General features: G+C 38.2%; 1 protein-coding gene across 1 annotated transcript; it reads right to left on the minus strand.

Moving 5' to 3' along the window:
• Positions 1-415: 415 nt before the first annotated feature.
• Positions 416-19,306, minus strand: MOB1A (MOB kinase activator 1A). The gene is made up of 6 exons (XM_063078680.1): positions 19,117-19,306; positions 16,918-17,084; positions 11,303-11,396; positions 9,838-9,971; positions 5,916-6,079; positions 416-4,217 (listed from the first exon to the last, which is right to left on the minus strand). Exons 1-6 carry the CDS (start codon positions 19,128-19,130, stop codon positions 4,140-4,142), a joined length of 651 nt encoding a protein of 216 aa, XP_062934750.1. The 5' UTR covers positions 19,131-19,306; the 3' UTR covers positions 416-4,139.
• Between the last annotated feature and the right edge of the window lie 7,668 nt (positions 19,307-26,974).

Here is a 26,974-nt window from a genome sequence, read left to right on the forward strand (position 1 = left end):
GTTCTAGTGGGTAGGGTCCTGGTTTTACAAGATAGTTACTACACTTATGAACTTCCCTTTCTTCTTTTTTTTTTTTAAAGCCATTTAAGTGAAGCAGTGGAACTGGAGAAGGAACAAAGAAATCTGTAACTAGTTGTGATCAATTAGTTGTAAACATCACTGTACTCGGACCAACAGGAACTTCCCTTTAAGGTCTAAGAAAACATTTTTATCTACTAAATGATATGTAAAGATAACCTTACAAATTTAAGCTGTACTCAAAATCCATAAAACCTGCAAAAATCTCAAGTTTCTATATTTAAATAGAAATAAGTGTGTTGAGACACATACTTTAATCAGTCATTTCTTGCTTTCAATGTATTTTATTCTGATGAAGTTACAAAAGTAGATACAAAATACTTTTTTAAAAAGTACAGTTAACTGACTTAGAAAAATAGATAAAGCCCCATAAACGTTTAAAAATACAACATAAATTTTTATGTAGAGCATTTAAAAATATTTTAGATGGTAACCAAGACTAACTTATGCAAACTATTTTCAACATAGACCTAACAGAGAATGTCTATTCTATAAGTCTATAGCACACTGGTAATCCATTTGGATTTACAGAATACCTGTTTGGAATAGAATTTGATGAGAGAAAACCCAAGTGAATGTCAATGCAGTTACTTCACTAAATTACTACTACTACATGTAATATCATCCCCAAAAGCCTTTTATAGCCTGAAATATCAAATCAAATGCAAAAATAGGAATATCAAAGGACTACTATTTTCCCTCTTTGCCAGAATTCTACAATAGTAGAAACCAAACCACTTACTGAACTGATCTCAGGAGGAAATAATGTTCCTGTTGAAGATGCTCAGTGTTTGGTACCTACGTGGCATCTTTCAGGCCAGGCTTCCATACTGGCAGGAGACAGCCTCCTCTAACAAGGCAGGGGTGGCACCAGCACCATGACTGGGGCTGCTTTAAAACAAATTTCTAGGACTCATACTCTTTGGGCCTGATTTGTTTCAGCTAACGAGGCAATGACGTTACATTTGAGAAGCTCTCTTTCTAGTATAACTCACTGCTCAAAAAAAAAGGCCAGTGGTATAATCAGGAAACCCCAACAATGTTTGCAAAAGTTACTATCGTCTCTTACCTCTGCGCTACTAGAAAAACTTTACCTTTGTTATCAAAGTCATGGTGAATACAGATTTGCACATCTCAAGTAAGTACATGAGCTAGGACTCTACAAGTCTAAGATGAAAGGAAATACTTTGTTAGCTGGCACCCCTCTAAAATCACTTTATTCACAATCTGAAGAAGAATAAAAGATACATTTGGCTGTCAATACAAAAACTGTAGTACAAGGAAGTTTGAATATTTAAACAAAAATCTGCACATCATCCATTCTCCACGTTTTTAAAAAGGCCTGAAAATTAAAGCACCATGGGATTAACCGCATAATTTAGCAAGCACTCTCCCCCTGTGATTGTAATCATGTATGAGGAGCAGAGATCAGACACTGAGAGATGATGACTTCTGATTAGGAGGGGGAGAGGAGAGTCAATGTTGTCAACAACTGGCAGACCCTGGGCATTGGCAGAGAAATCAAAAGTGCCAGGAGTCAATGAGACTGATTTCTTCAACCTCTTATCAAAGGTTGGCCCTCCAGCCAAATCAGGAAAGCAACATGTTCTTTCCCCTCTCTCCCTTTCCTCCAATTCTCTTCTTGCCTTCGACTCTCTGGCCTTGGAAGTAAACAAATAATGTTAACACAATGTTTAGGTGCATTGTTGGTTAAGCCAGATTGCCTTGGGAACCTGGTAATGTTTTTATTTTTTTTTTAAAAAAAGGACACTGAATTTCAAATTAACAAATTTTTGATTAATGTCCCATTAATAAGCTGCCTTTACTATGTCCTAGCATGTGACCATCTTTGGCTTATTTTGGGGCTTAGTCATGAAGAAAGAGAGGATTTCTGTCACTGAGAATAAATGGAGAAAAGTGAGAATTTCGTTTGAGAATATTTGAAATATTAGAAATAATGATGAAAGTACAATCCTAATTGAGAAACAATTTCATTCCTTGCAGACTTAAAAAAAATTAAATCCAGCAGTTTAAAGTTGAGAGGCAGTAATGTTCTAGGTGACATCTAGAAACCTGCTTTCTTGTCACAAATGATCAACATAAACATACAGAATGGCTGACATCTGGACTTTTGTATAAGCTTAAAATGTGGATTGTGCTATGTTTGAAAGGGGATTTTTCTTTTTTTTTTTTCATAAGTGATTATCCCATTCTTTAATTCTTCAAACAATGATGTATGGTTTCAACTAAATTACATTAAAAGTTTTATTTCCTTTAAAATTCTGTACATATTTAAGAATTTACTTAAATTGAGTTATTAAAAATGGAGTTTCAAGCAATTACTTTATAGCCTAGTGGAATAAAAAAAAAAAAAAAAGAACTTTATCAAATCTAACCTTTTAAAAAGCCGTCAAGGAGGTTGGTGAGTACTTTGCAAAAATCACAGCTCTGAAACAGAGAGCGATGAATTTAAACCTCTGCCAGTCTGGCAAGTCTTCTAGTATACTTGTTACCTCAATACATTTTAAATACTCAACTAGCATTTACTAAATCCTAGGAACCAAATGAAAAATAAATGTTTTCTTTACTAAAGGGGAAGATTCTTTTATCCCAATAGAAATGGAAGAATTTCAAGTTTTGATACAAAAGCAATTAGAACAGGATAAAACCCCTATAGGGGCTCAATCCATCCTTTGAATATTAAAAGAATGAAGTAAGATATTTTTTACTTATTCCTCTCATTCTGTCTTCTTTAAACACACACACACACACACACTCTCACTCACTCTAAAGAATAGGTAGCACACCAAACCTTTAGCTGTGCTAAAAAATGTGTACACCTTCAAGGGTTTTTATTGTGGTTTTCCTTAAGTTTTATCCTTACTGGGATAAAGTTTGTGCATTTCTACATTACTCTTAAATCTCAAGTCACAATAGAAACCTAGAAGTTATATTTTTAAAAAAGGAAACAAAATAATAAAGTACTCTGAGTACTTTCTCCCATTCTCTTACCAAGTATTTCAAGGCCTCTGAAAAACAATGTGCATGAAAATAGTGGCTGTGAGACCTAAGTTTGTCATAATTTCTTGGAAGTTTTCTTTTTCTCAGCCAAGAGCTATATTTTAAATTAACTCGAATTATGCACTTCAAAATAAAAACCTAAAAGACCATCCTTAGAAGCTGTAAAAAAAATTCGGATACACACACAATCCTAATAATTTAGACAGATGTGAACGAAATCCCAAGTAAAAGTTTAAAAAATAAAGTAACTTTGGTTACTCCCATTCCACAGAAGCCATATGATGATTTAAACTGCAATCATGGATTTTTAAAAAATACACATATATATTCTTATCTATAAAAACACCAGCATACAATCTTTAAACTAACAGGTTATCCAAAGTGATAAAAATGTTCTAAATCTTAAAGAAACTTAAAAATACTTATTCTATTCATAAAATAAAAGCAGAATAAAACTGATATATTATTAGAAAATTTGTTCTTAGGGCTGGCCCGTGGCTCACTTGGGACAGTGTGGTGCTAACACCAAGGCCATGGGTTCAGATCCCACATAGGGATGGCCGGTTAGCTCACTTCGGAGAGTGTGGTGCTGACAACACCAAGTCAAGGGTTAAGATCCCCTTACCAGTCATCTTTTAGAAAAAAAAAAAGAAAAGAAAATTTGTTCTTGAAACTTATTGGTGGAGATTCTTAATATCCATTATGCAGTCACCTGAAACAGACTCAATTGTTTCCTTGAGTAAAAGAATAATAAGTAAACTAATAAACTACAGATTAGTTATCACATAATTACAACCAAGTATGACTTTGTGACAATAACACAGTTGGTCACACAGTACCTCAGATTAGGCTGTGCCCTTAAAGTCTCACTCTGAAGCTATTACACCAACCTACCTTTGGGACAATTTTATCAGTATATTCAGACAATGGGTATCTTTTTATCCTGCTTTCTTAAAGTTTGTATCACTAGTCTCTAAAAGATAGCAATGAGATAGCTCTAGCAGTAGATGAAGCAAAAGGGTGTGTTCTAGAAGAAACATTTATCTGTCTTTTGATCCAAGCTTCTCAATTAATTCCTGAAGAGGTGCCAGCTCACGCCTATCAATCAGATTAAACTCCTAAAAAAGAAGAAAAACAAACATATAAATGGATCAAAAATAAAACTCCCCAACCCTAGTTTTCTGAAATCCAAAAGAATGATGAAACTATCTCTGTGAACATTTAAAAATAGGATTGTTTTTACTCTTTTTTAAAAAAATAAAGGTGTGATAGTGTGAGATATATATTTGGTCCCTGTGCTCCTAAAATCCTTGGAATCTCAAGAGTGATAAAACTATCTTTTGAATGCTAATGAGATGACTGGTGGCTAGGGACCCCTAGATGTCTTCAGAATGGGGGCTGGTAAATGGAAAGACCTGTCATGATTACAAGGCTGGGACTTTCAAATCCTACTCTCCAACTCTGGGGAGTGGGGAGGGACTGAAAGTTGAGTTGATCACCAATAGCTAATGATATAATCAATCACAGCCAAGTAATGAAACCTCCATAAAAACCCAAAGGACAGGTTTGGAGAGCTTCTAGATAGCTGAACACACAGAGAGTTCCTGGAGGGTAGTGCACCTGGGGAGGGCATGGAAGCACCACGCTTCTTCCCCCATACCTCACCCTATGCACCTCTTCATCCGTATCCTTTGTAATATCCTTTATAATAAATGTATAAATGTTAAGTGTTTCCCCGAGTTCTATGAGCCACTCTAACAAATTAACAGAACCCAAGGAGGAGGTTGTGAGAACCCCAGTTTATAGCCGACTGGCCAGAAGTGAAGGTGACAACCTATTACTTTTGATTGGTGTCTAAAGTGGGGCACAGTCTTGTGGGACTGAGCTCTCAATCTGGGGGATCTGACACTACCTTCAGGTAGACAGTGTCAGAACTGAACTGAATCAGAGGACACCCAGCTGGTATCTGCTGTAGAACTGATTGCTTGCTTGGTGTGTGGGGAAGAGATCCCACACATTTGGTCACAGAGGTGCTATATGTTGTGAGAGTATAATAGGAGAAACTGAGTTTGTTTTCTCCTATATCCTTACAATAAGGGACTTATTAAATAGCAACTGTAGGTATTATAAGATTCTGACTGTGTTAAACATTAAAATCAAAATTATATATAAAGTATGTTTTAATTTACATAGAAATTACCTGAGAACTACAAACTGAAACTTTGACAGTGGCCACCTCTGGGACAGTGGACCTTTTACTTTTATACACACACACATACATGCCATACAATAACCTCAGAAGGAAAATCGGGAGGAGCATGGTACATTCTCCTTTGTGTGGTATACAGAACCATAATACACAATGTCTACTATAAAGCTATCAGGTTTTTCCACCATAAAACAATATCTAGACAGACATATTTACATTTTGCATAGAGAGTTATATATGTCTAAAGTTAGGCTAAAGGAGTCCCAATTCTGTGATATCTTTTTCAAACAATGTGAATGATTTTGATTTTAAATAGTTCCAATTCTAACTGACAGCCCATAAGTCAACAGGCCACGTCCCTGAATGGTATAACCTAACCAGAGACTTGAGGAAGCCAGAAGCCGGTGGCCCAAAATGGGGGTGATGCCTTTTTATGCTGCTGCACACATCAATGAAATGAGTAATATGGAAAAGAGAACAACACAGAAAAGAACCCTGCTTACCCTTAGCTCTACATCTATAAATAAGACACACTGCTCTTTATTAAAGTTACGAATCCAAGTAAGTCCAAATTAAAGGACAAAGAAATCAACATGGTTCAACTTACCTGAACAAAGAAAATAAAGTGCTTAAAGGAGGTGTTGAGGTGGGCCTCCTCTTGCAACTGCATCACAGAATCAAAGTGCTGGTGATAAATATGGGCATAAACCCTGAACAGACGCTTTAGAATGGTCTTTGCAACAGACATAAAGTTTTTGGGAAATGGGACACCTGTAATCAAATATACAATTAGTCTTTTATCTAATTTGAACAGCAGAAAGTTTAGACACAGCTATGAACAACTGCAACATATAAACACACACATTCACAAATACACACAGCCTATTTCTGTGTATTTTGTAAAAGACAAGGAAAAAGGGCTGGCCGGTTAGCTCAGTTGGAGTGTGGTGCTGGTAACACCAAGGTCAAGAGTTTGGATTTCTGTACTGGCTAGTTGCCAAAACGAAAGAAAAAAAAGGAAAAAACCCTCAAACCTAAGTATATCCTCACATAACACACTTTTTCTGATTGCTTTCAAACAGTAGGCATAGGCATCAAATTATATAAGATGATGCTGAATCAAAGTTCATATAAACATAATTTTATATTATAGTTTCTCCTAAGAGTAAACACAGTAAGCATTTTGATTAGAAAAGGAAAATTATTTTGTAATTTGTAACTATTCTTAAAAATTACACACACACAGCCACACACACACACTCTCAATTAGGACTGGAAACTCTCCTAAAGCAAAAGACAAAGACAGGTATACTTTGACTCATTATAATCTATCTACACACAAAAAGTATTTGATCTTCTTAATTACTCTTGAAAGCCAGAATTTTCTTTTGGAAACTAGGAGTCCCATCTTTTTATTTTTTTATAGTGCTATTTTCATATCCCTGTAGCCTAAAAAGGGAGTATACTTCCTAAAAAAGAGATGGAGGGAACCTCCCTATTTTTCAAAGAAATAAACACCTTTTTAGAAAAAAAACTGGGGGAGGGTTTGGTAACCCTCTCCAAGCAGTGGAGATGGGGATGCAACTGGTTACTCTTATGAGAATTTTGGTTGACGATATCAAAGTTGCTTAGAAAACAGACAGGAAAAGACAATACAATTGGCACTGACTACAGTAAATAAACACACAAGAAGGCATCTGCTTCCAAAATAACCTAGATTAGTTGGCCTTAAAGGTCTGTTCCACAATTACTCTTGAAACACTTTCTTTTTTCAATCTTTCAGAAAACAATGGCTTAAAACACTTTCTCCTTACATTTTTCTTTTTTTTCCCCAGCCAGTCCTTAATAGCTTGAAATTTAGTATATTTTGCTGATTTTTGTGGTTAACCACTCCCCCGACCTCTCCCGTGGCCAACTCTTGGCTAACTTGACTTTTCAAACATTATTCTGGCATTTATGGCCATGTTTTCCTAAGCAGGACCTTGTATTCATGTATTGAAAAGGTAGATTTTATTTTATTTTTTAAATTTTGTAAAGTTTATTGGGAGCCAAATGTGAGGATCGACCTGGAAACACCATATGACAGAGTCAGAGAAGTGCTCCCTGGAAAGGCAGATTTTAAAATCAAACCCCTTTTATCTCAAAACATACAAATGGACATTTTATTAATAAAAGGAATATATTAATAACTTGGATGTGTTAGTAAAAAATTAATAACAAACAGTTCTATCTAATAAAAATAAATAACTGGCAAAAGTAAGATGTAGATAATAACCTAATAAGGGGGGAAGAGGATTCCAGATCATCAGAATGAATTACTGAAGAATGGGAAGCTGTAAAAAGAGGATAAAGTCAAAAAGAATTCTTTTATCTTCTGTAAGAGAGATACTTTAATCAATAAAGAAATAAGTAATTTGTTTTAATCTAAGTATTTTCCAAACTAAATTTAACAGTTATATTCAAGCACAGTCAATGTACAATAAAGGATCCGTGAGAAAGGAAATAAAAGGTTTAAATAACAGAATAGAAAAACTAACCAACAGCAAACAGAACAAGTATTAACAACTTGATATAAAATTTTCTCCTGAAAGAACCTATAATTAGACTGCAAAAGGGAATCCAATAATATGTTGCTCATAAGATAGCCCTGAATTGAAAATAAGGACTAATCTCATCTATGAATATAGATGCCAAAATCGTAATAAAAATATTGGCAAAAAAGAAACTCTTCCAGCAGAACATTCTTAAAAAGAAATGAAAAAACCTAATGGTCATCAACAACAGATACTAGAAAAGTTATCTGAAACTACTCCTGATTTTTAAAAAAATTTTATAATAGAAGTAGATGGATATTTCATTAACATGATTTTTAAAAAATCCACACAACTCTAACTAAAAGCAGGATTCCTGCTTAATGCTGAAATACTACAAGTACTTGCATAAAAGTAGGGAAAACAAGAAAAGGATGTCTGTCATCATCACCATTACTCAGCATTGCTCTGGAAGTACTAGTCAGTACAATTAGATAAGCATAACATAAGAATACATATCAGAAAGGAAGAGACAAAATTAACATTACCTTAATATGAGACTGTATACTTAAAAACTCTAGAGAACCAACCAAAAACTAAGAGAAACAGAGTCTGATGGTTAATTACAGAAACAGAACCTGATGGTTAATTATAAAATTTACATAAAAATCAACAGCTTTCCTATATACCAAGTAATGACCAGTTAGAAACCAGATATCAATAAAAAACATAAAATGCCTAGGAATAAACTTAAGAAACTTGATGGATTAACATAAAGTAAACTATAGAATTTTCCAAGAGGAAATAAGATAATAAAGACATGAATAAATTAAGAACGATATCTTGTTCTTGGCTAGGAAGACTGAGTATTGCAGAGAGAACATGGATCCCTATATTAATCTACAAAAATTGAATGCAATCATAATTAAAATCTAAGATTGTTTTTACCTTGACAAAATGATTTTAAGTTCTTTGGAAGAACAAATATCCCAGAACAGCTATGAATATTTTGAAAAAGAACAGCAAGAAAGGGAGACTAACCCTATGAGATGTTAAAAGATACATGGCCACAGTAATTAAAACTGGAATTTCTACAGGAACAGAGCCCAAAATATATGGTAATTTGTTATGCACATAAGATAATCAGGGGAAAAAAAGACAAATGTATTCAATAAATGGTATTGAGACAAACTGATTAACATTTGTATTTGGAAAAAAATTAATGTAGTGATCAGAAAAAAAATTCCTGACAGACCAAAGATTTAAATGTAAAAACAAAACCGCAAAAGTACTAAATGAAAATATGGATAAATATTTTTATAATCTTGAAGTAGGGAAAAGCTTTCTAGTCACCATATTAAAACCAGGTCAGAAATGAAATGATTAATAAGACAAAATAAGCAAGTTATATACAAAGGTACCTCAAAAAGTTCATGGGAAGATTCATATCATCTTTTAATTCTACTTATCCATGAAATCTTTGAAGTACCCTCACAGAACAAAAATACCCCATGAACAAAATAGGGCGACCTGGGAAAAAAATAAATACAACATGCCTGACGAAGAGCTAATATCTTTTACATAGAAAGGACAAAGAAGTTAGCTCAGTTGGTTAGAGTGCAGTGTTGTAACATTAAGGTCAAGGGTTCAGATCCCCATACTGGCCAGTTGCCAAAAACAATAACAAGAAATGGACAAAGAATATAAACAGAGAACACACGATGATCAATAAACCAAAAAATGCTCAGTCTCATCAACACTTTTTAAATGTACATTAAAATAGAAATTTATTTAACCAAATTAGAAAAAAGGAGTAATAACCAGTGTTGGTGAAGAAATACAGGCAGACACAAACATGGCTGGAGGGAGTACACACTGGCACAAACTTTTTGGAGAAGAATTTGGCCGTCTCTATTAAATTTTCTTTAAAGTAATAGAGTATTAAAAAGAGCACATTTATCATTCAAAAAGAAAAATAGTTCTACAACATTAACTCACCAATCTTAGAAGGAAAGAGAGTTTCATCATCAAGCTGATCCTGAACCCAAGTCATCAAATAGTCAATGTATTTTGGTGCAGAACATTTGATTGGCTTTTTAATATTAGTACCATCTGCCCAGTGATATTCATATCTAGAGAGAAAAATGTTTTACTGATAAAAAAGTTTTCAAAAACATTAACAAATGTGCAGTTTGTGATCAAAGCAGGTTCACATTTTGTCAACAGAAGTTATATATAACTTAAATTACCTAATATTATTCTGAAGATTAATGTGAGTTTCCTATAGAATTATTCTGAAATGTGATGTCTGTAATTGGAAGACAAAAGGGAGATAATGTAGCAGATGGCAGTGCCAGCATGGATGTTTTATACCACTGCCGTGGGAAAGATAAAGGAACTGTATTCCTGTCTACAAGGCAGAGAGGTACTGAGGACTGGATGAGGAGCTCAAGGATCCACTACATTCTGAGATCCTTGGCCATCAGGTGATTATCACCTGAGGAGCCAAGATATAAAACCCTGTTTCTTGGACAGGGTGTTAGAGAAATACCACTAAGCATGTATATTTTCCCCTTCACCTTTGCTGAGCTAGAAAAGTTAACAAGATTTATGCAAAACTTCACTGTATTTTAAGCCACAGATAAGTTTAATTTTCCTAATTATTTTAATTTCTTTTAAAGTTTGAGGAATAAAACAATACAACATAAAATAAAAAAATCCCTCCTAAAATATTATAATAAAAATAGGACTACAAACTCATTGGGGATCCCTTCTCCTTTGTACCTGCAGAAAAGTTGTACAGGACAATCTTTTCCAAGAGGCAAACCTCTTGATATCATCTATCACCACATAAAATCAGCAAGTATTACAGGGAAAAAAGACTGAAAGGAAAACACACCAAAAGATTGATCCCATCACATACTGACTTAACATTATGGCTGATAAAGAGTTCCGCCTCTTTTTCAATATTTCTTGAAATTTATTACAGTCAAAATATATTAATCTAGCATTTTTAAGCCATTCAATTCTAAATTGAGCTGCTTTAGTTAACGCTAAATAAGCACAAGAAAAGAATAATCAAATATTAAAAGGCTAAAATCTCTTTCAAGAAATTCATTTAAAAACTAGAAACAGGAACCATAAATGTTAATAAAAATGAAAAGAATAGAACTTTTGCAATCCAAGATAAACATAACTCAAATGTCTATACTTTTATTCCTACAATAGAACATTCAGAATTACTATGATACAATAGGAAAATCCAAACACTGAGTACCCACATACTAAACTATTTAATAATAACCAAAAGCTTATTTATAGGTGAGTATTCTAGAACTAATAAAATTGAATTGCTTTTACACAAGCAAACAAATAATAAAAACAAAAAGTTAATATTTAATTTATACCAACTATGCTAAAGCAACAGTAATCCAAATGCCTATATGATAGGCAGAATATGTACCTTGGGCCTGCCGACATGACTGGGCAGCTTGCTTCAGTGCAGAATTCTGTAATAGTTCCATACAGCATGTTGATCTGGTTAAAGAAATCCACAGCTGCAGAGACAGAAGCAAAACTGTGTTAAAATGTCTGTGTAAATACAACAAAATGTCAGACTTCTCAGTTACAGGAAAAATGGACAATGCATTTAAATTCTTGGCTGAACTCTTGGGAGAGTCAATAACCAAACAATAACTATAAATTCTCTTAAGTTGTCACACCTAAAAAAAGTTAACTTTTTTGGAAAATGGCTGTCTTTGGGAAAAAGTCAACTTTTAATGTACTAAGCTTTTGTCGCTGGCCAGTTAGCTCACTTGGTTAGAGCATGGTGCTGATAACACTAAGGTCAAGAGTTCGGATCCCCTTACCGGCCAGCCACCAAAACAAAAAAACAACAAAATAATAATAATATACTAAGCTTTTAACCAGCATATAACAGCAGGAAAATAAATTACTAAAGATAATTCTAACTTAATGGCAACTATTATATCATTAGAATATGCAATATGATTACATCCAAGGGAATGAAAAAACCATAGCTTCTTATCAATCTGGACCAGAGAATACCATTTGTGATAGGAAAGAGAAAAAAGTGTTGTGGAATATACTGTGAGGGAGAACATGTATCAGTCGTATCAACAGGCATTTTAAAAATATGTAATTCATCACGAACATTTGAGGCCTACAGTACACTGAGAATATAAAAAAGACTTGGGATAAAGTCTCTTACCCTGGAGTCTCCAGCTAACAGAAGGGACAAAATTTAAAGACATGAATAATACAAGAAGACAGGACTGGCCGGTTAGCTCAGCTGGTTAGAACATGGTGTTATAACACCAAGGCCAAGGGTCTGGATTCCCATACCAGCCAGCTGCCAAAAAAAAAAAAAAAAAAGAAGAAGATAGGATTCAAAGGCCAACAATAAGTGCTAGAGAGTTCAGTCATGAAGAGTTGATGTAGTCAAGGAATACTTGCTAAAGGAGCTTAATTCAGCTAGATCTGGAAGAAAACGGGAGACGAAAAGGGTGAATAACAAACTTAACTGAGTGAAGTGTAATTACTTGGTGCAAAGAGAACCACATCAGCCTTGGAAAGTTTTTAAAATGTTTTAGTCCCCTGTCTAAAAGGGTACCTAAAAATCAGCTAGGGCTTTTCCAAGTTTCTTAAAAAATAAACATTTTAAAAATTCCATCTTGTCAAAAGGAAGTTTATAGAAAACTCCCTCACTTATAAACCTTACTCCTAATTAGTCATGTTTCTAAGAAAGTAATACTTAGGTACTTAACATTCACTCAAAACAAAGAATATGCCCAGATGGCAGCCGGTTTGATCTAAAATAGCTGTTCTCATATGTACTCCAGAGATCCCCTGTTTCAGGGGGAATCTGTGAAGTCAAAACTATTTTAATTGCTCTTTTCACTCTCATTCTCACAAGGGTACCGGGGAGTTTTCTGGAGGCTCCATGATGTGTGATATTACAACAGATTGAATGTAGAAGCAGATATGAGAAACCAGCTGTCTATAAAGACAGATAGAAAATAAGATTTGCAAAAATATAAAACAATGCCACACTTCTCACTAAAATTTATTTTGGAAGATAATCATTTTTTCATAAAAATATATTTATGTTAATGTGTAATGGGTTTATATTTATATTTATATTGTTATTTTTAAATGAATTTAAAAATAAGTATTTAAAATTTTCTCAGCTTTAATTCCTAACACAGTATCACTAGATATACCCTATATAATTAAAAGTTCTCTGGCATTCTTAATAAATTTTCCCCCCTATATAAAGATGACCAGTAAGGGGATCTTAACCCTTGACTTGGTGTTGTCAGCACCGCGCTCTGCCAAGTGAGCTAACCGGCCATCCCTGTATAGGGATTCGAACCTGTGGCCTGGGTGTTATCAGCACCACACTCTCCCAAATGAGCCACGGGCTGGCCCAATAATTTTTAAGAGAATAAAGGGATGCTGAGACCAAAAGGTTTAAGAACTGCTCATCTCAAAGAACAAATCTAAGGCTGAAGGCCAACAAATGCCTTCAAAATAACAGATGATAACTTGAAAAAGGTTAAAAGTTTTTTCCTGAATAAATAATACTTCACATGATTCAAATATCAAAACAATATGTATAAACATAGAATGAAAATCTAGATTCCAACTACTGTAACTCCCCCCTTTTACACACAGGTAAACAATTTTATTAATTTTTTGTCTCCTGCCCCCTACGTTTCTTTACTCTTTCTTACACAAAAGATACTACATAGTTCTGTACCTTGTTTTTATTCTCTTAGCAATATGAATATGGCTTTTTGAGTTAAGAAAAAAAAACATTTTTTTTGATAGCTGGTGGGTACGGGGATCAGAACCCGTGACCTTGGCATTATTATCATCATGCTGTAACCAAGTGATATACCTGGCCAGCAAAAAAACCAAAAATTTAAAAAATCTGGCTACCAGAAAACTTATAATTACATATGCAGCACACACTATATTTCTATTGAACAGCACCAATCAAGGCAATGATTATCAATAGCTGGTTAATACCACATAAAAACAACTAGACCCAGTCAAAATCCCAGCAAATTGTTTTGTGGTTACCAACAAACTGGTTCTAAAGTTTATATGGAGAAGCAAAAGACTCACAGTAGCCAACACAATATAGAAGGAAAAGAACAGAGTTGCAAGACTGACATTACCTGGCTTCAAGACTTACTTTGTAAAGATACAGTAATCAAGACAGAGTAGTATTGATGAAAGAATGAACAGATCAATGGAACATAAGAGATAACCCAGAAACAGACCCACATAAATACAGTCAACTGATCTTTGACAAAGGAGCAAAGGCAATACAATAGAGAAGAGACAGTCTTTTCAACAAATGGTGCTGGCACAACTGGACATCCACATATAAAAAAATGAATCTAGACAGACCTTACACACTTCACAAAAATTAACTCAGTGTGGATCACAGACTTAAATGTAAAACACAGAAGTATAAAACTCCTAGAAGACATAAGAGAAACATAGGAGAAAATGTAGATGACCCTCGGTTTAGTGATGATGTTTTAGACGTAATGCCAAAGGCACAATTCATGACAGAAATAATTGATAAGCTGACCTTCATTAAAATTAAAAATTTCTGCTCTGCAAAAGGCACTGTCAAGAGAATAAAAAGACAAGCCACATGCTGGGAGAGATTTGCAAAAGACACATCTGATAAAGGATTATTACCCTAAATACACAAAGAACTCTTAAATCTCAACAATAACAAACAACTTAACTAAAAAATGGGCCAAAGACCCTAATAGATACCTCACCAAAGATATACAGATGGCAAATAAGCATACAAAAAGATGCTCCACATCATATGCCATCAGAGAATTGCAAATTAAAACAATGAGATACGACTACGCCTATTAGAATGGACAAAATCCAGAACACTGACAACACCAAACACCGAAAAGGATATGAAGCAACAAGAACTCTTCCATTGCTGGTAGGAATGCAAAATGGTACAGCCACTTTGGAAGACAGTCTGGTGGTTTCTTACAAGACTAAACATGGACTCACCATACAATTGGCAATCATGCTCCTTGGTATTACCCAAAGGAGTTGAAAACTTATAACCACACAAAAACCTGCATGCATATGTTTATAGCGGCTTTATTGGTAATTGCCAAAACTTGGAAGCAACCAAGATGGCAGTTGGTGAGTGGGTAAATAAACCGTGATACATCCAGAAAATGGAATATTCACTATTAAAAAGAAATGAGCTATCAAGCCATGAAAAGACATGGAGGAAACTTACATACACATTACTAAGTGAAAGAAGCCAGTCTGAAAAAGCTACATACTATATGATTCCAACTGTATGTTCTGGAAAAGGCAAAACTATGGAGACAGTAAAAACGATCAGTGGTTGCCAGAGGTTAAGGGGGAGGAGAGGATGAACATGCAGAGCACAGAGGATTCTGAGGGTAGTGAAATACGCTGCATAATACTACAATGGTGGATAAATGTCATTACAAATTTGTTCCAGACACATAGAATGTACAATACCAAGAGTAAACCCTAATGTAAACTATGGTCTTCGGGTGATTAGGAAAAAAAAAAAAAAGTTGACTAGACACTGTGGAAATATATACCACCACCTATGAAACAGTCTTAAAAAAAACACAAACCAAAAAATCTAAACTTGATCAAGGCTCCAAATTTGTGCTAACATGATAGCCACTAGCCACACATGGTTATTTACATTTAAAACTTATTTAAATTAAATTAAATTTAAAATTCAGTTCCTCAATCACACTAGCCACAGTTCAAGTGCAAAATGGCCACAGTTAAGAGGCAGAAAGAACATTTCTACCTTTGCAGAAAGTTCTATTAGACAGTGCTGCTCTAGATCTATCGTTTACAAGAAATAAAAGGAGGAACAGAACATGATAATGGATACCATGGGGATATAATCAGCAAAATTCATACTATGGAAAACAAATGACCTGGTTTCTTCAACAACAAAAAAACAGAAAGGAAAAAGGACAGCAATGAGGGGAAACCTGTGGATTAAGAGATTCAAGAAACATACATATAAACTATCCTGATTTAAACCAAGCACAGATTTAAAAAAAAGATAGGAAGAAATATTTATAGGACAATCAGGGAAAATCTGAACACTGACTGGATATTTGAATGTTAAAGAATGACAATATTGTCACTATCTTTAAAAAGAGTTCTTGTCTTTTAGAGATACTTAACGAAACATTTATAAATAAAATTACATGTCTGGGATTTGCTTCAAAATAATCAAAGTGAGATACAGAATAAGCACAATTGGCCGTAAACAGATATTTGCTGTAGCTGGATAATGGATACCTCGAAATTCACTATACTAGTTTCTCTACTTTTATATGTTTGAAAATTTCCACTGAAAAGTTTTTTAAATTCCTAGAACATTTGAAATTCCTAATAGATTTAAACTTTATCACCCAGAACTGATCTCAAATCAGAAACCACTTTCACACCAAATCTCTAGCCTCGGCATATTGTTTCATGTTACGCCCTCATTCTCTTGAAGTCAAAGTGACTTTTAGCTCATTGGTCCCTCCACTTTCTCTCAATCTCTCAACTTCCTTCTGACTATTCCTAAGTCAAAACAATCAACTAACCAGATGAACTGTAATTGACTTTTCTGTACATGTAGGCTTATGAGTGTTACTCGGAATGAGGGCAAAAAACTGTGCAGATCGATTCCCTACAAAGTCATGGTCCACCACAGGTAGGATCTTTGCATTTATCAATCTTTTATTTGACTTTACTCAACTCTATATTATTCTCCTCAGAAATTATCCCAAAGCACTCACCATTTCTCCTTAGGTCTCTCTATTCAACCACACAAGCTACCATCAAGTACGCTGAAGAGAACACAATTTTGGATGTATTTGTACTTACATGTTTCTTTACAGATAATCTGTTATATTAAAAGTTATACCTGTAAAAGAAAATTCATTAACAAAAGATTTTAGCAAAATCTTTCTGTAAACCAGTAAAGTTGAGTGTTACTAAACTTACTATTAACAGCAATCCATTCATTGAGGTCCTCTCCCTCTGGCAACATAACAGCTTGCCTCAGATTCCCACTTCCTAAAGTTGCCTCTGCGTGTTTTAAGAGTTCATACTGATGAGACCCTTCAGGGATATTCTTCTTTGGTTTGAATGTTTTAGAAGAGCGGCTGCTGCTGTTAGGTTAAAAGTAAAAGCATATGAATTTTTAGGGTTGGCAGGAGAATGGCATAATTTTAGGCATATAAATCACCCTGTAAAATAAAATAAAAAATACTCCCGGAAAAATGCCAAGATGGGAGGGGGGAGGATGATTACAATAAAAGAATGTTTCATATTTTTTTCCACACACGAAAGCAGGATTAACAGCACAATTTCACAAATAAGTAAATTTTACTATGCACCACGAAGAAGCCTGCTGTAAAGGCCACTTTAACCAAAGAAATAACCTGGATTAGTCTTTGATATTTCACTAACTCTGTGACTGCCTGAGAAACCTAAGAAGCTTCTAAGATAACTAAGATGCTACCTCGATATCCACCTACAGAAAATGGTGCAAGTAGGGAGGCAGACCTAAGGTTCCCACAGCTCAAAAATCCAATTTTCTATGTCAAAATATTTGGGAAGCCAGGAGAAAGGGAAAAAAAAGGCCACCCAATTTAAAAATGGGCAAAGGATCTGAATAGACTTTCCTCCAAAGAATATACAGAAGTGGCTAATAAGTATATTTAAAGATGCTCAACATCATTAGTCATTGGGGAAATGCAAATCGAAATCAGGAGATACCACTTCACACCCACTGAGGATGGCTATAACAAAAAAAGACAGACATTTAACAAGTGCTAGTAAGGGTGTGGGGAAATTGGAATCCACATACAGTGCTGGTGGGAATGTAAAATGGTGCAGGTACTTTGAAAAAGATTGGCATTTCCTCAAAAGGTTAAACATAGAGTTACCATATAAATCAGCAATTCCACTGGTAGGTATATACCCAAGAGACACGAACACATGCATCCACAGAAAAACCTGTACACAAACGTTCATAGCAGCATTATTCCTAATAGCCAAAAAGTGTAAACAATTCAAGCGTCCATCAACGAAACAAAGTTTAAAAGAAATAAAGTCTCACATTTAGGTATACAAAGCAACTGTGCATTCACAAACCACTAACTAAACATCAACTCATAGGAAAACGACTGGGGAGGGGGTGTGTAACACTTCTAGTGACATGGAAATTTGCAATTAAATCTGAATCATACAGACTTTTTGACATGGTAATCAAATTTTGGAGGCTATACTCTCAAGAAAGTAATCCAAAGGAGGGAAAATGAGAGTTAGACAAAGATATTTTTGGTAGTGCTATTTTATAATAGCAAATACTAGAAAGAACCCAAATTTCTTACAATAAAGAAGTGGGTAAATAAACTCCGGTTATGAAACTGCGTAATTTAATAAAATTTAATAAAAATGTCAAGCGTGTGGATTAAGCCCATAACGAAAAATGGATATTTATTCAACCATATAACACATATTTACGCAATGAATAAGGTAAAAAGAGCCACCTGAGAAGTGTAAATAAGGTGCTAGAGCAACGCTTTCCAAATCCTGATGTGCGTAATAAGAATCATCAGAGAATTTACAAACTTTTCCATTTAAGCCTCATTTGGGCCCAGGAGTTAATTTACACAAAGCCACAAAACCAATAAGTGGGCAGAATCAGAACTGGACAGAAGGATCTGGCTGCAAGGCCCGCATCTTAACTTGAAGCTTCTCAACCATCGGCACCCCACATTTTCCTGGGGCGGCATTTTTCCGAGGGAATAATTTAATGCTGACAATAATAAAACTGGACATATGATGGAGTGAAAACCTAAGCCACCATGGATCGTTACTAAAGGCTCGAGACTTAAGAGAAATAGGGAAACCGCGGCAGAGCCCAGGACTCCGCCCCCAGATCGCCTCGCCGCTCCTGCGGGCGCTCGAGCGGAAAAGTTTGGAGGTGCTGCCGGCCTCGGGGCCTTTCTCCCCAGCCTTCTCGCTGCGCTTCCTTTGCCTCGGCCTTCATCGCTGTCCGCCTCTCTCCACCTCCCCCGTGAACCCGAGCAGAAGCAAAGCGACTGCCAGCCACGCCGACCACGACCCCGGGGCCCGGCCCTCGCCTCAGGCCCCCGGTGGCTCCCTCCTCGACCTCGGCCCGGCCCCACTCACAAGAGGAAGCTCATTTTCGGTCCTCAGAGGGGAGGGGAGGGGCCGCTGGCCCCCGCCCCGGTTAGGATTCGTAGCCGGCGAGAGGGAGCGGACGGTCTTCAGCTCGCGGACAGCGGAAGCCGTGCCGCTGCTGCTCCGAGCCGGGGTTCAAGCCGCTGCAAGCCGCTGCGCCCGCCTAACCCGCTTCCCCCACCTCGAGGACCCGAAATGCGGAACCAGCAAAATCTCGCGAGCGAAGGCTTCGCCCCGGCCCGCCCCGCCCCGCCGAGATCGACTTGACGCGCCCCTCTTCGCTCCGCCCTCTTCTACAGCTCAGCAAATCCGCGTTCTCCAGGCTCCGTCTTTCCTCTCCCGGAGGCGTGGTGAAGACCGCGGTTTTCCGGAAGGGAGAGTGAGTGGCCCTGCGCTTGGTCTGGCTGGGCGCTCCTGCGTTCTGTACCTGCTTCTTAGACGACGAAGGGACCTCTATAAGCTCCGTCCACCCCTGCAATTTTTAAAAATTTAATTTAATTTTTATTAAAATATATTCACCGTAAAACTCACCCTTTTGAAATGTACGCTCCAGTGGTTTTTTGGTATATTCACACAGTTGTCCAATCATCACCATTGTCTATTTCTAGAACATTTTCATCACCCCCAAAAGAAACCACATACCCATTACCAGTCACTCCCTATTCCCTATTTCCCTACCCCATCTCCCAATCCGTGGCAACCGCTGGTCTACTTTTTATGGATTTGCCTAATCTGGACGTTTCATATATATGGAATCATACAATACGTGGCCTTTTGTAACTGGCTTCTTTCATTCAACACAAAGTTTTAAGGTTCATCCAAGCTGTAGAATGTATCATTCCTTTTTATAGGTGAATAATATTCCATTGTGTGAACGTACAACATTTTCTTTATCCATTCTTCTGTTGATGGACATTTGGGTTGTTTCCACTTTTTGGCTATTACATATTAATAATGCTGCTGTGAGCATTCATATACAGGTTTCTGTGTAGACAAATGACGCATTAATGTCAAGTGACAGCCAAATGACACCATGGTGGAATGAAGAAAACAAAGAAAAGGAAAATAGTGGGAGACTTGAATCACAGCTCAGCAAACGGTGGTGCAGGCCGACCAGTGTAAAAGAGCTTACCATGTATGCATCACTATGATATTCATGTTGCTGGTGATTATATTTCATTCAAATATCACCTGTCTCATTAAGTTAATAATATTAAATTTTATTTTATTAACTTTTGTAATTTTGTTGGTGTCTAATTTATAAATATGTGTGATTTGATATACAGAAGCTATAAACATAAGGACACTTATAGATTTATACTTTTATTACAATTTATATTATTTAAATGATAAAATTATCATTAAAATATTTCCAAACAACATGAGAAGAAAGGAATTTATGAAAGTTTTCTCCTGTTTTAATGGGAGTGTTCTACAAATTGGAGCATCACTGAGGATATGAAAGCCCAGCTATATATTAGAAAAATCTTTCAGGATGGCTGGGTTTAGGGAAGGGGAGAGAAAGTCTTAGGGATTAATGAAAAATCCTAGGTCAATATTTGATTGGGATATCAATATAGTCCACTTAGGGATCAAAGATAAGATTTCACAGAGAGAGAGAGAGAGAGAAATTGCTAACAGCTAACTGCTGAAGGGCAATTTGTTCCCCGCCAGACAGGGTTTATACAAAGACTGGGGAAGTTTTATTTCCTTCTTGGTTCAGCCAGCCAGAGAGATCACTGCACACCATCTGGTCACAGCAGATACTGAAAGCAGAAGCTAAGCGGCAAATGATAAAGCCGCAAGTATTGACTCTCCTGGACCTCTCTCTCCCCACCCCCATTCATCACACACAGTTCTCCTTTCGAGCTCGGGCAGGATCTGCAACCTTGCATTTTCATTCTGACTAAGTGCCCTGTCCAGTCCCATCATTTGCAAAACTCCAATTTTACACTAACAACCTCAGGGCCTCTTTCCACTTTGGTCATAGTAAGGTCCTTACCCCTCCCAGCCAGTTGGTGCTCTTGGGGGCCCACGTTTTAGCCTATGTCACAAGTGGGTGGAAAATAGACAGTAAAGTTGCTAAGCTGTCTTATCTCAGAACTCAGGTTGCAGACTGTGAAAGCGAAATCCCAGTTTATCAGACAACAAAAACTCACTCTTCAAAGAAACGAAAAGTTTTCACTTTGAAAATGGCTTAAGTCCAAGGTTAGACTTCTGTGTCAGCTATAAACATTGGTGAATAAAATATATGGCTCCAGCCCTCCTGGAGCTCCCATTCAGTTGGAGAAGACAGATATTAATCAAATAATTACACCAATAGATGATGTATAATTACAAATTGTAATAACTGCTACAGGGAAAAGCACAGAATGCTTTAGAGCATTAAGAGTGTGACATAAGAGACTTAAGAGAGACTGCAGCATCTTAGGCATTATCATTTAAGCTGAGTCCCCAGAAGATGGGTTAGCTGAATGAAGGGAGAGAGAAAAGTTCTTCTCAGAGGCAACAGCATGTGCAAAGTCTTTGAAGCAAGTAAGAGTTTGCATTGATCAAGGAACTGGAGGAGCCAGTGTGGTGAGAATGTGACAGGCAAGGGGGAAAGTGCAAGACGAGGAAACCAACCACCAAGAATCTTGGCCTATTAGAAGCAAGGTGGCTAGCCATTGAAAGGTTTTCAGGAGAAGCATGACACCATCTTCTCTTCAAAAAGACAAAGTAGCTAAAACATTATTGTCTGGGCAGGTGGGCTAGAGGCCAGACTTTCAAGCCAGGCCCATCCTGGGGTGGAGCCTGCCTCATCTCACTGGCTGAGTGACTTTAGGCAAGTGACAAAATCTCTCTGAGTCTGTTCCTCAAATGGTGAATGTAATACCTAACTCACAGTGTCGTTGGGATTAAAGAAGATAGTGCTGACCCGAGTGTCCCGTTCAGAGTAAGTGCTCGATAAATGGTAGCTAATATTAGCATATGGGCTCTGGAGCCAGACTGTCTGCAATCCCTGACACTCCGCTTACTAACTCTGAAAGCTTGGACAAGTTCCTTAAACCTCCTGTGTCTTGTTTTCCCCACCTGTAAGACAGGAGATGATAATAGTTCTTACTTCATGGGGTTGTTGTGAGAATTAAATAGGATAGTATACATAAAGTGCTTATAATAGAAAAAAACAAACTTTTTCTCTCTCTACATACACACTCAGCACAGAACACTTCTGAGACCAGCTGCATACGGGTTTCTCCCTGCTCCAAACCATTCTCCAGTGGACACTAGTTGGGTGTACTATAATCCAACTCACATCTGATACTATCTACCCAGAGATAGCGTTGGATCAGGCTCAGTCCCACAAAACTGCTCCCTACTTCAGACACTAATTGCAAGGTTGTCACCTATACTTCTGACTGACTGGGTATAAATTGGGGCTCCTATTACCCCCTCTTTGGGTTCAATTAATTTGCTGGGATAGCTCACAGAACTCAAGGAAACACCTACTTATGTTTGTCAGTTTATTATGAAGGATACAGATGAACAGCCAGAAGAAGAGATGGATAGAGCCAGGTATGGGGCCCGGAGTGTGGAGCTTCCATGCATGCTCTCTCTGGGCACACCAACCTCCCACCACCTCCATGTGATCAGCAACCTGGAAGCTCATCAAATCTTCTTGCTCAAGAGTTTTTACAGAGCTTGATCTCCAGCACCCCCACTCTTTCCTAGAGGTTGGTGGGTGAACCTAAAAGTTCCAACCCTCTCTTCCCATAATCATTAGGTCTTTCTGGTGACTGACACCATCCTGAGGCTATCTAGGGACCCCACTCTAAGTCACTTCATTAGCCAGAACTCAAGTGTGACCTGAAAGGAGCCAAAATAACAAAACAAAAACCTCAATACCAGACACATTGTAAGTGCTCCATAAAGATAAGCTATTATTAGGGCTTCTGGTCAAGATGGCAGGATAGATGGTTGCCAGAATCACTCTCTCCCACAAATCAACCAATTTACAACTATTAATAAACAACAACAGCCAGGCTGGGGTTGCTAGAGCTCAGGGGAAGAGGGGGAGAGACCTACGGAGTACATAAAGGCAGGAGAAGCCACAATGAGAGAAAGAGAGGATTGCTCCTACCATTTTGAGCCCTGGCTCCTTCAAGGCTGGACCTGCTGAGTGCATGGATCAAGAGCTGGCAAAAGCCACAGCTGTGCTCTTTGTTTGGGGTTGCTTGGAGGTGGCAGGGGAGAAGAGGGCCTTGTTTGCCCTCAGACCACCAAGACTGCTAACAGAGTTCCCGTGGACACACATAGGAATGTAGGAGCCACAACAACTGAAAAAAAGGAGCCACTCAGAGGCCAGTGAGTCATTGCAAGGGACCTGTGCACATCCCATCCCATGGGAAGTGTTTGGAGTGCGGGCGGTGGGGGAGACGGGCACACCAGGAGAACATGGGGCACAGCAAGGACAGCTGGTTTGCCCTGTAATCAGCGTAGACCCACTCTGTGTAGACTGGTGAGGAATATCGAACTGCAGGGGGAGCAGTTTACTGAAAAGACTCAGGTCCAGAGAGAGTTTCTACACAACCCAGGTATACCAGATCTCAGGAGACCCGGAAGTACCTACGAAGTCAACCATTAGGGCTGACCCCGTGGCTCACTCGGGTGAGTGTGGCACTGGGAGCGCAGCGGCGCTCCCGCCGTGGGTTCGGATCCTATATAGGGATGGCCGGTGTGCTCACTGGCTGAGCGTGGTGCGGGCGACACCAAGCCAAGGGTTACGATCCCCTTACTGGTCACAAAAAAGAAAAAAAGAAAACAAACAAACAAACAAACAAAAAACCTGAGCTGCGTGAAAAGCCCTCCCCAGGGAATCAGCAGCAAAGCAACAGATTAGCTCAACCACAGAGCTCATGTGCTGGTCCCCACAGGAAGTTCCTCTTTTAGAAGTAAGCAAAGGACAACAAATTAGTTCTAGTGAACAGTTTAAGTGGCGGGAACAGCAAATAATCCAACACAGAACTGGAAGAAAAAACAAAATACCCACAGACCAGAGACAAAGTTTGGTATTAACTAGTAAAGGTCTTACTTCGCCAAAGAACACCTACAACACCTAGAAGGACCGGAAGCCCCCTGGGCCCCCAAGCCAGGGAAGCAGGAGGTCTGGGTGCCTCAGCCATGCCTCCTAGCACCCACAAACAGCCCAACAATGACCACCACACCACTGCAGGAAGTGTCCCAGGCTTCTGATCTGGGGCGGTGGGGGGAGGTGGCGAAGGCCTTGGCCATGTCCCCACGACACCCGCATCCGGCCTAGCAGTGGCCACCGAGCCACTGCAGGAAATATCCTGGGCTCCTGAGCCAGGGTGGTGGGGAGCCAAGGGCTTCAGCCACACCCCCCTTGATGTCTGCATTCGGCCCAGCAGTGACCAAGCCACCACTGGAAGCCCACCCCCCCGGTATTCCCTGCAGGAATGTGAGGGATGCCACAGGCCTCAACCATGCCCACCCTCCTTCCTCCTCCCACCCCATTTCCTTACCTCTTCACCTCGCCCCCTCCCACCCAACTGCTCCACAACATCTTAAAATGTCAAAACACATGAAGCCGGGGACCAACCCCTCCTCCCGCAACCAGACAAGGAGCATGCCCCAAACACCATTTCCATGTGGGTGGCCCACCCCAGCCACCACAATAGCCATGGCTGCCGCAAAAGTGGCTAGATGCCACAACCACTGTGCAGATGGCCTGCCAGCCACTGGAGTGCATTGACACAAGGAGAGTCCCCAGCAGAGACCAAAGAAAAGAAGAGGATGTCTCTCTCCACAAAGCCCATTCGAGAGTGATAGAAGAAGCATCTGCTCTACAATAATAGTGGGGACCTGAACACACCTCTCTCAGCACTGGACAGATCATCTCGGCAACAAATCAACAGAGTAACCTTTACTCTTTCAGAAGGAGAGAAGGAATCTAGGGTTATCAGAGTTGGGAGGGGGAGGGAGAGGGAGATGGGGAGAGATTGGACAAGGGGCATAAAGAAGATACGATTTGTAATAATATATATGTTAATAATATTGAATTGATCAACATACATTAATGTTGAACCCCCAAAATATGTGTAATCAACTATGATTCAATAAAAAAACCCACAGAAACCTTTTGTATATTTGAACAAAGTTACAGCCCTAAATTATCCCTCAGCTTTCTCCTTTCCAGGCTTAATGACTCCTTTAACCTTTACTTCTGAACCCCACTCTCTGTTCTTCAGCACTTTCATTTTTCTTCTCTGTAGTTACTTCAGATTTCTCTGTCATTCCCCATCTCCTTGCTTTTTTATTTTTTATTTTTATTTATTTATTTATTTATTTTTGCCCTTCCAACAAAATAGGACGGGGGAGACAAATATGAACAGGATTAATTCTCCCTTCATCCCCCTCATGTCTGCCTTAAATAAAATGATGCCATTTGGTGTTCTGGATAAGAGATATGTATGTCAATGGAATACTTCTCAGCAATAAAAAGAAATGAACTGTTGATATACCCAACAGCATGGATGAATCTCAAAACAATTTTGCTGGATGAAAAAGGCACAAAAAGAGTACCTACTCTTTGCTTCCATTTATATAAAGTTCTAGAAAATTCAAACTAATCTACAGTGACAGAAAGCAGTTTAGTGGTTGCCTGGGGCCTGGGGCATGGGGTAGAGACAGGAAGGGGTGGGAGGAAGAGATTACAAAGAGCATGAGAAAACTTCTGTGGGTGTCGGACCTGTTTATTATCTTGATTGTGGAGATGGTCTCACAGGTATGTTGAACTTATCAAATTATACTTTTCATATGTGCAGTCTATTGTGTATCAGTTATACCTTAATAAAGCTGTTTCATTAGCTATTAGAATGATTGGTCATTAATGTGCTTTGTGCTTGCATGCTGAAGAGGAATAATTCCATGAGATACGAATTGTCTTGGTTAAATAGGCCCACATACTGTTGGGGAAATAGATGCACAAATAACATGAAGATGTTCTGAGGGCCGAAATAGTATTCCCACGTGCTGTAATAGCCCAGAGGAGAGGTCAGTTCATTCTGCTTACCCAGGTTGTGTTGGAGCAAAAATGCTATTTTGCCTGCGTGTGGTCCCTATTCCTCCTATGTGTCTAGGAAACATTCAGGTCCACTTACAGTAGAGGCCTAGAGGCCAGGCTTTGAAGTCAGAGAGTCTGAAGGTATAGCCTTGAGGGATGAGCAGCAGTGGTTATGGGGAGCAGAGAGTGGTTGCAACCAAACACCACGTAGAAGAACAGATGAGCTCAGTGGAGGGCAGAGCAGATAGAGCGGAAAGACTAGTTGGGATTGGGGTTTCAAAGGGTTTTGAGCACTTTTACCATACAGAATTTGCACTAAAAGTTGGGGCATAAAATATTTTTGTTAAGCAAATTACATTTCAATATATTGCTATGGGAGCATAGAAGCAAGTCCTCTTCACAAGCATATTAAAAATGTATATAATAATGTTCACACATGGTTTCACTCTTGAGAGTTCACATTTTGGGAAAAGATTATTTCCAAAATTTTGCAGGGGGTTGAGAAGGTTAGGTTCCTTTGGAGAGCGCATGTTTCCTTTCTTTCTTTACAGTCCCTGTTGCCAGGTCCATGTACAATAACTGCAAGGCACCTCCTCACCACCACTTACTGGGGACAGGTTCTGCAAATCATCATGCCTGGTCATGCTTGGATCTATGCAAACTTTCACATCCATTGTTGGAGGGTTCTTAGCACCATATTCCTTTTTTTGTCAAGCCCTGCACCTTGGTGCTATCTGCACCTCACTCTAATCAACTGAACTAACAAGCTAGCCCTCATTCTTT

The sequence above is a fragment of the Cynocephalus volans genome, chromosome 14, assembly GCF_027409185.1.
Source record: "Cynocephalus volans isolate mCynVol1 chromosome 14, mCynVol1.pri, whole genome shotgun sequence".
In the NCBI taxonomy this organism is placed as follows: Eukaryota; Metazoa; Chordata; class Mammalia; order Dermoptera; family Cynocephalidae; genus Cynocephalus; species Cynocephalus volans.

Bases quoted from the DNA above. Each gene is read 5' to 3' on its own strand.
- MOB1A (XM_063078680.1), bottom strand. The intron at 11,397-16,917 runs GTAAGTTTAGTA...CTGTCTCTGCAG, and splicing joins TGAATGGATTGCTGTTAATA to CTGTGGATTTCTTTAACCAG. The intron at 9,972-11,302 runs GTACATATTCTG...TTTTCTCTCTAG, and splicing joins GTCATGTCGGCAGGCCCAAG to ATATGAATATCACTGGGCAG.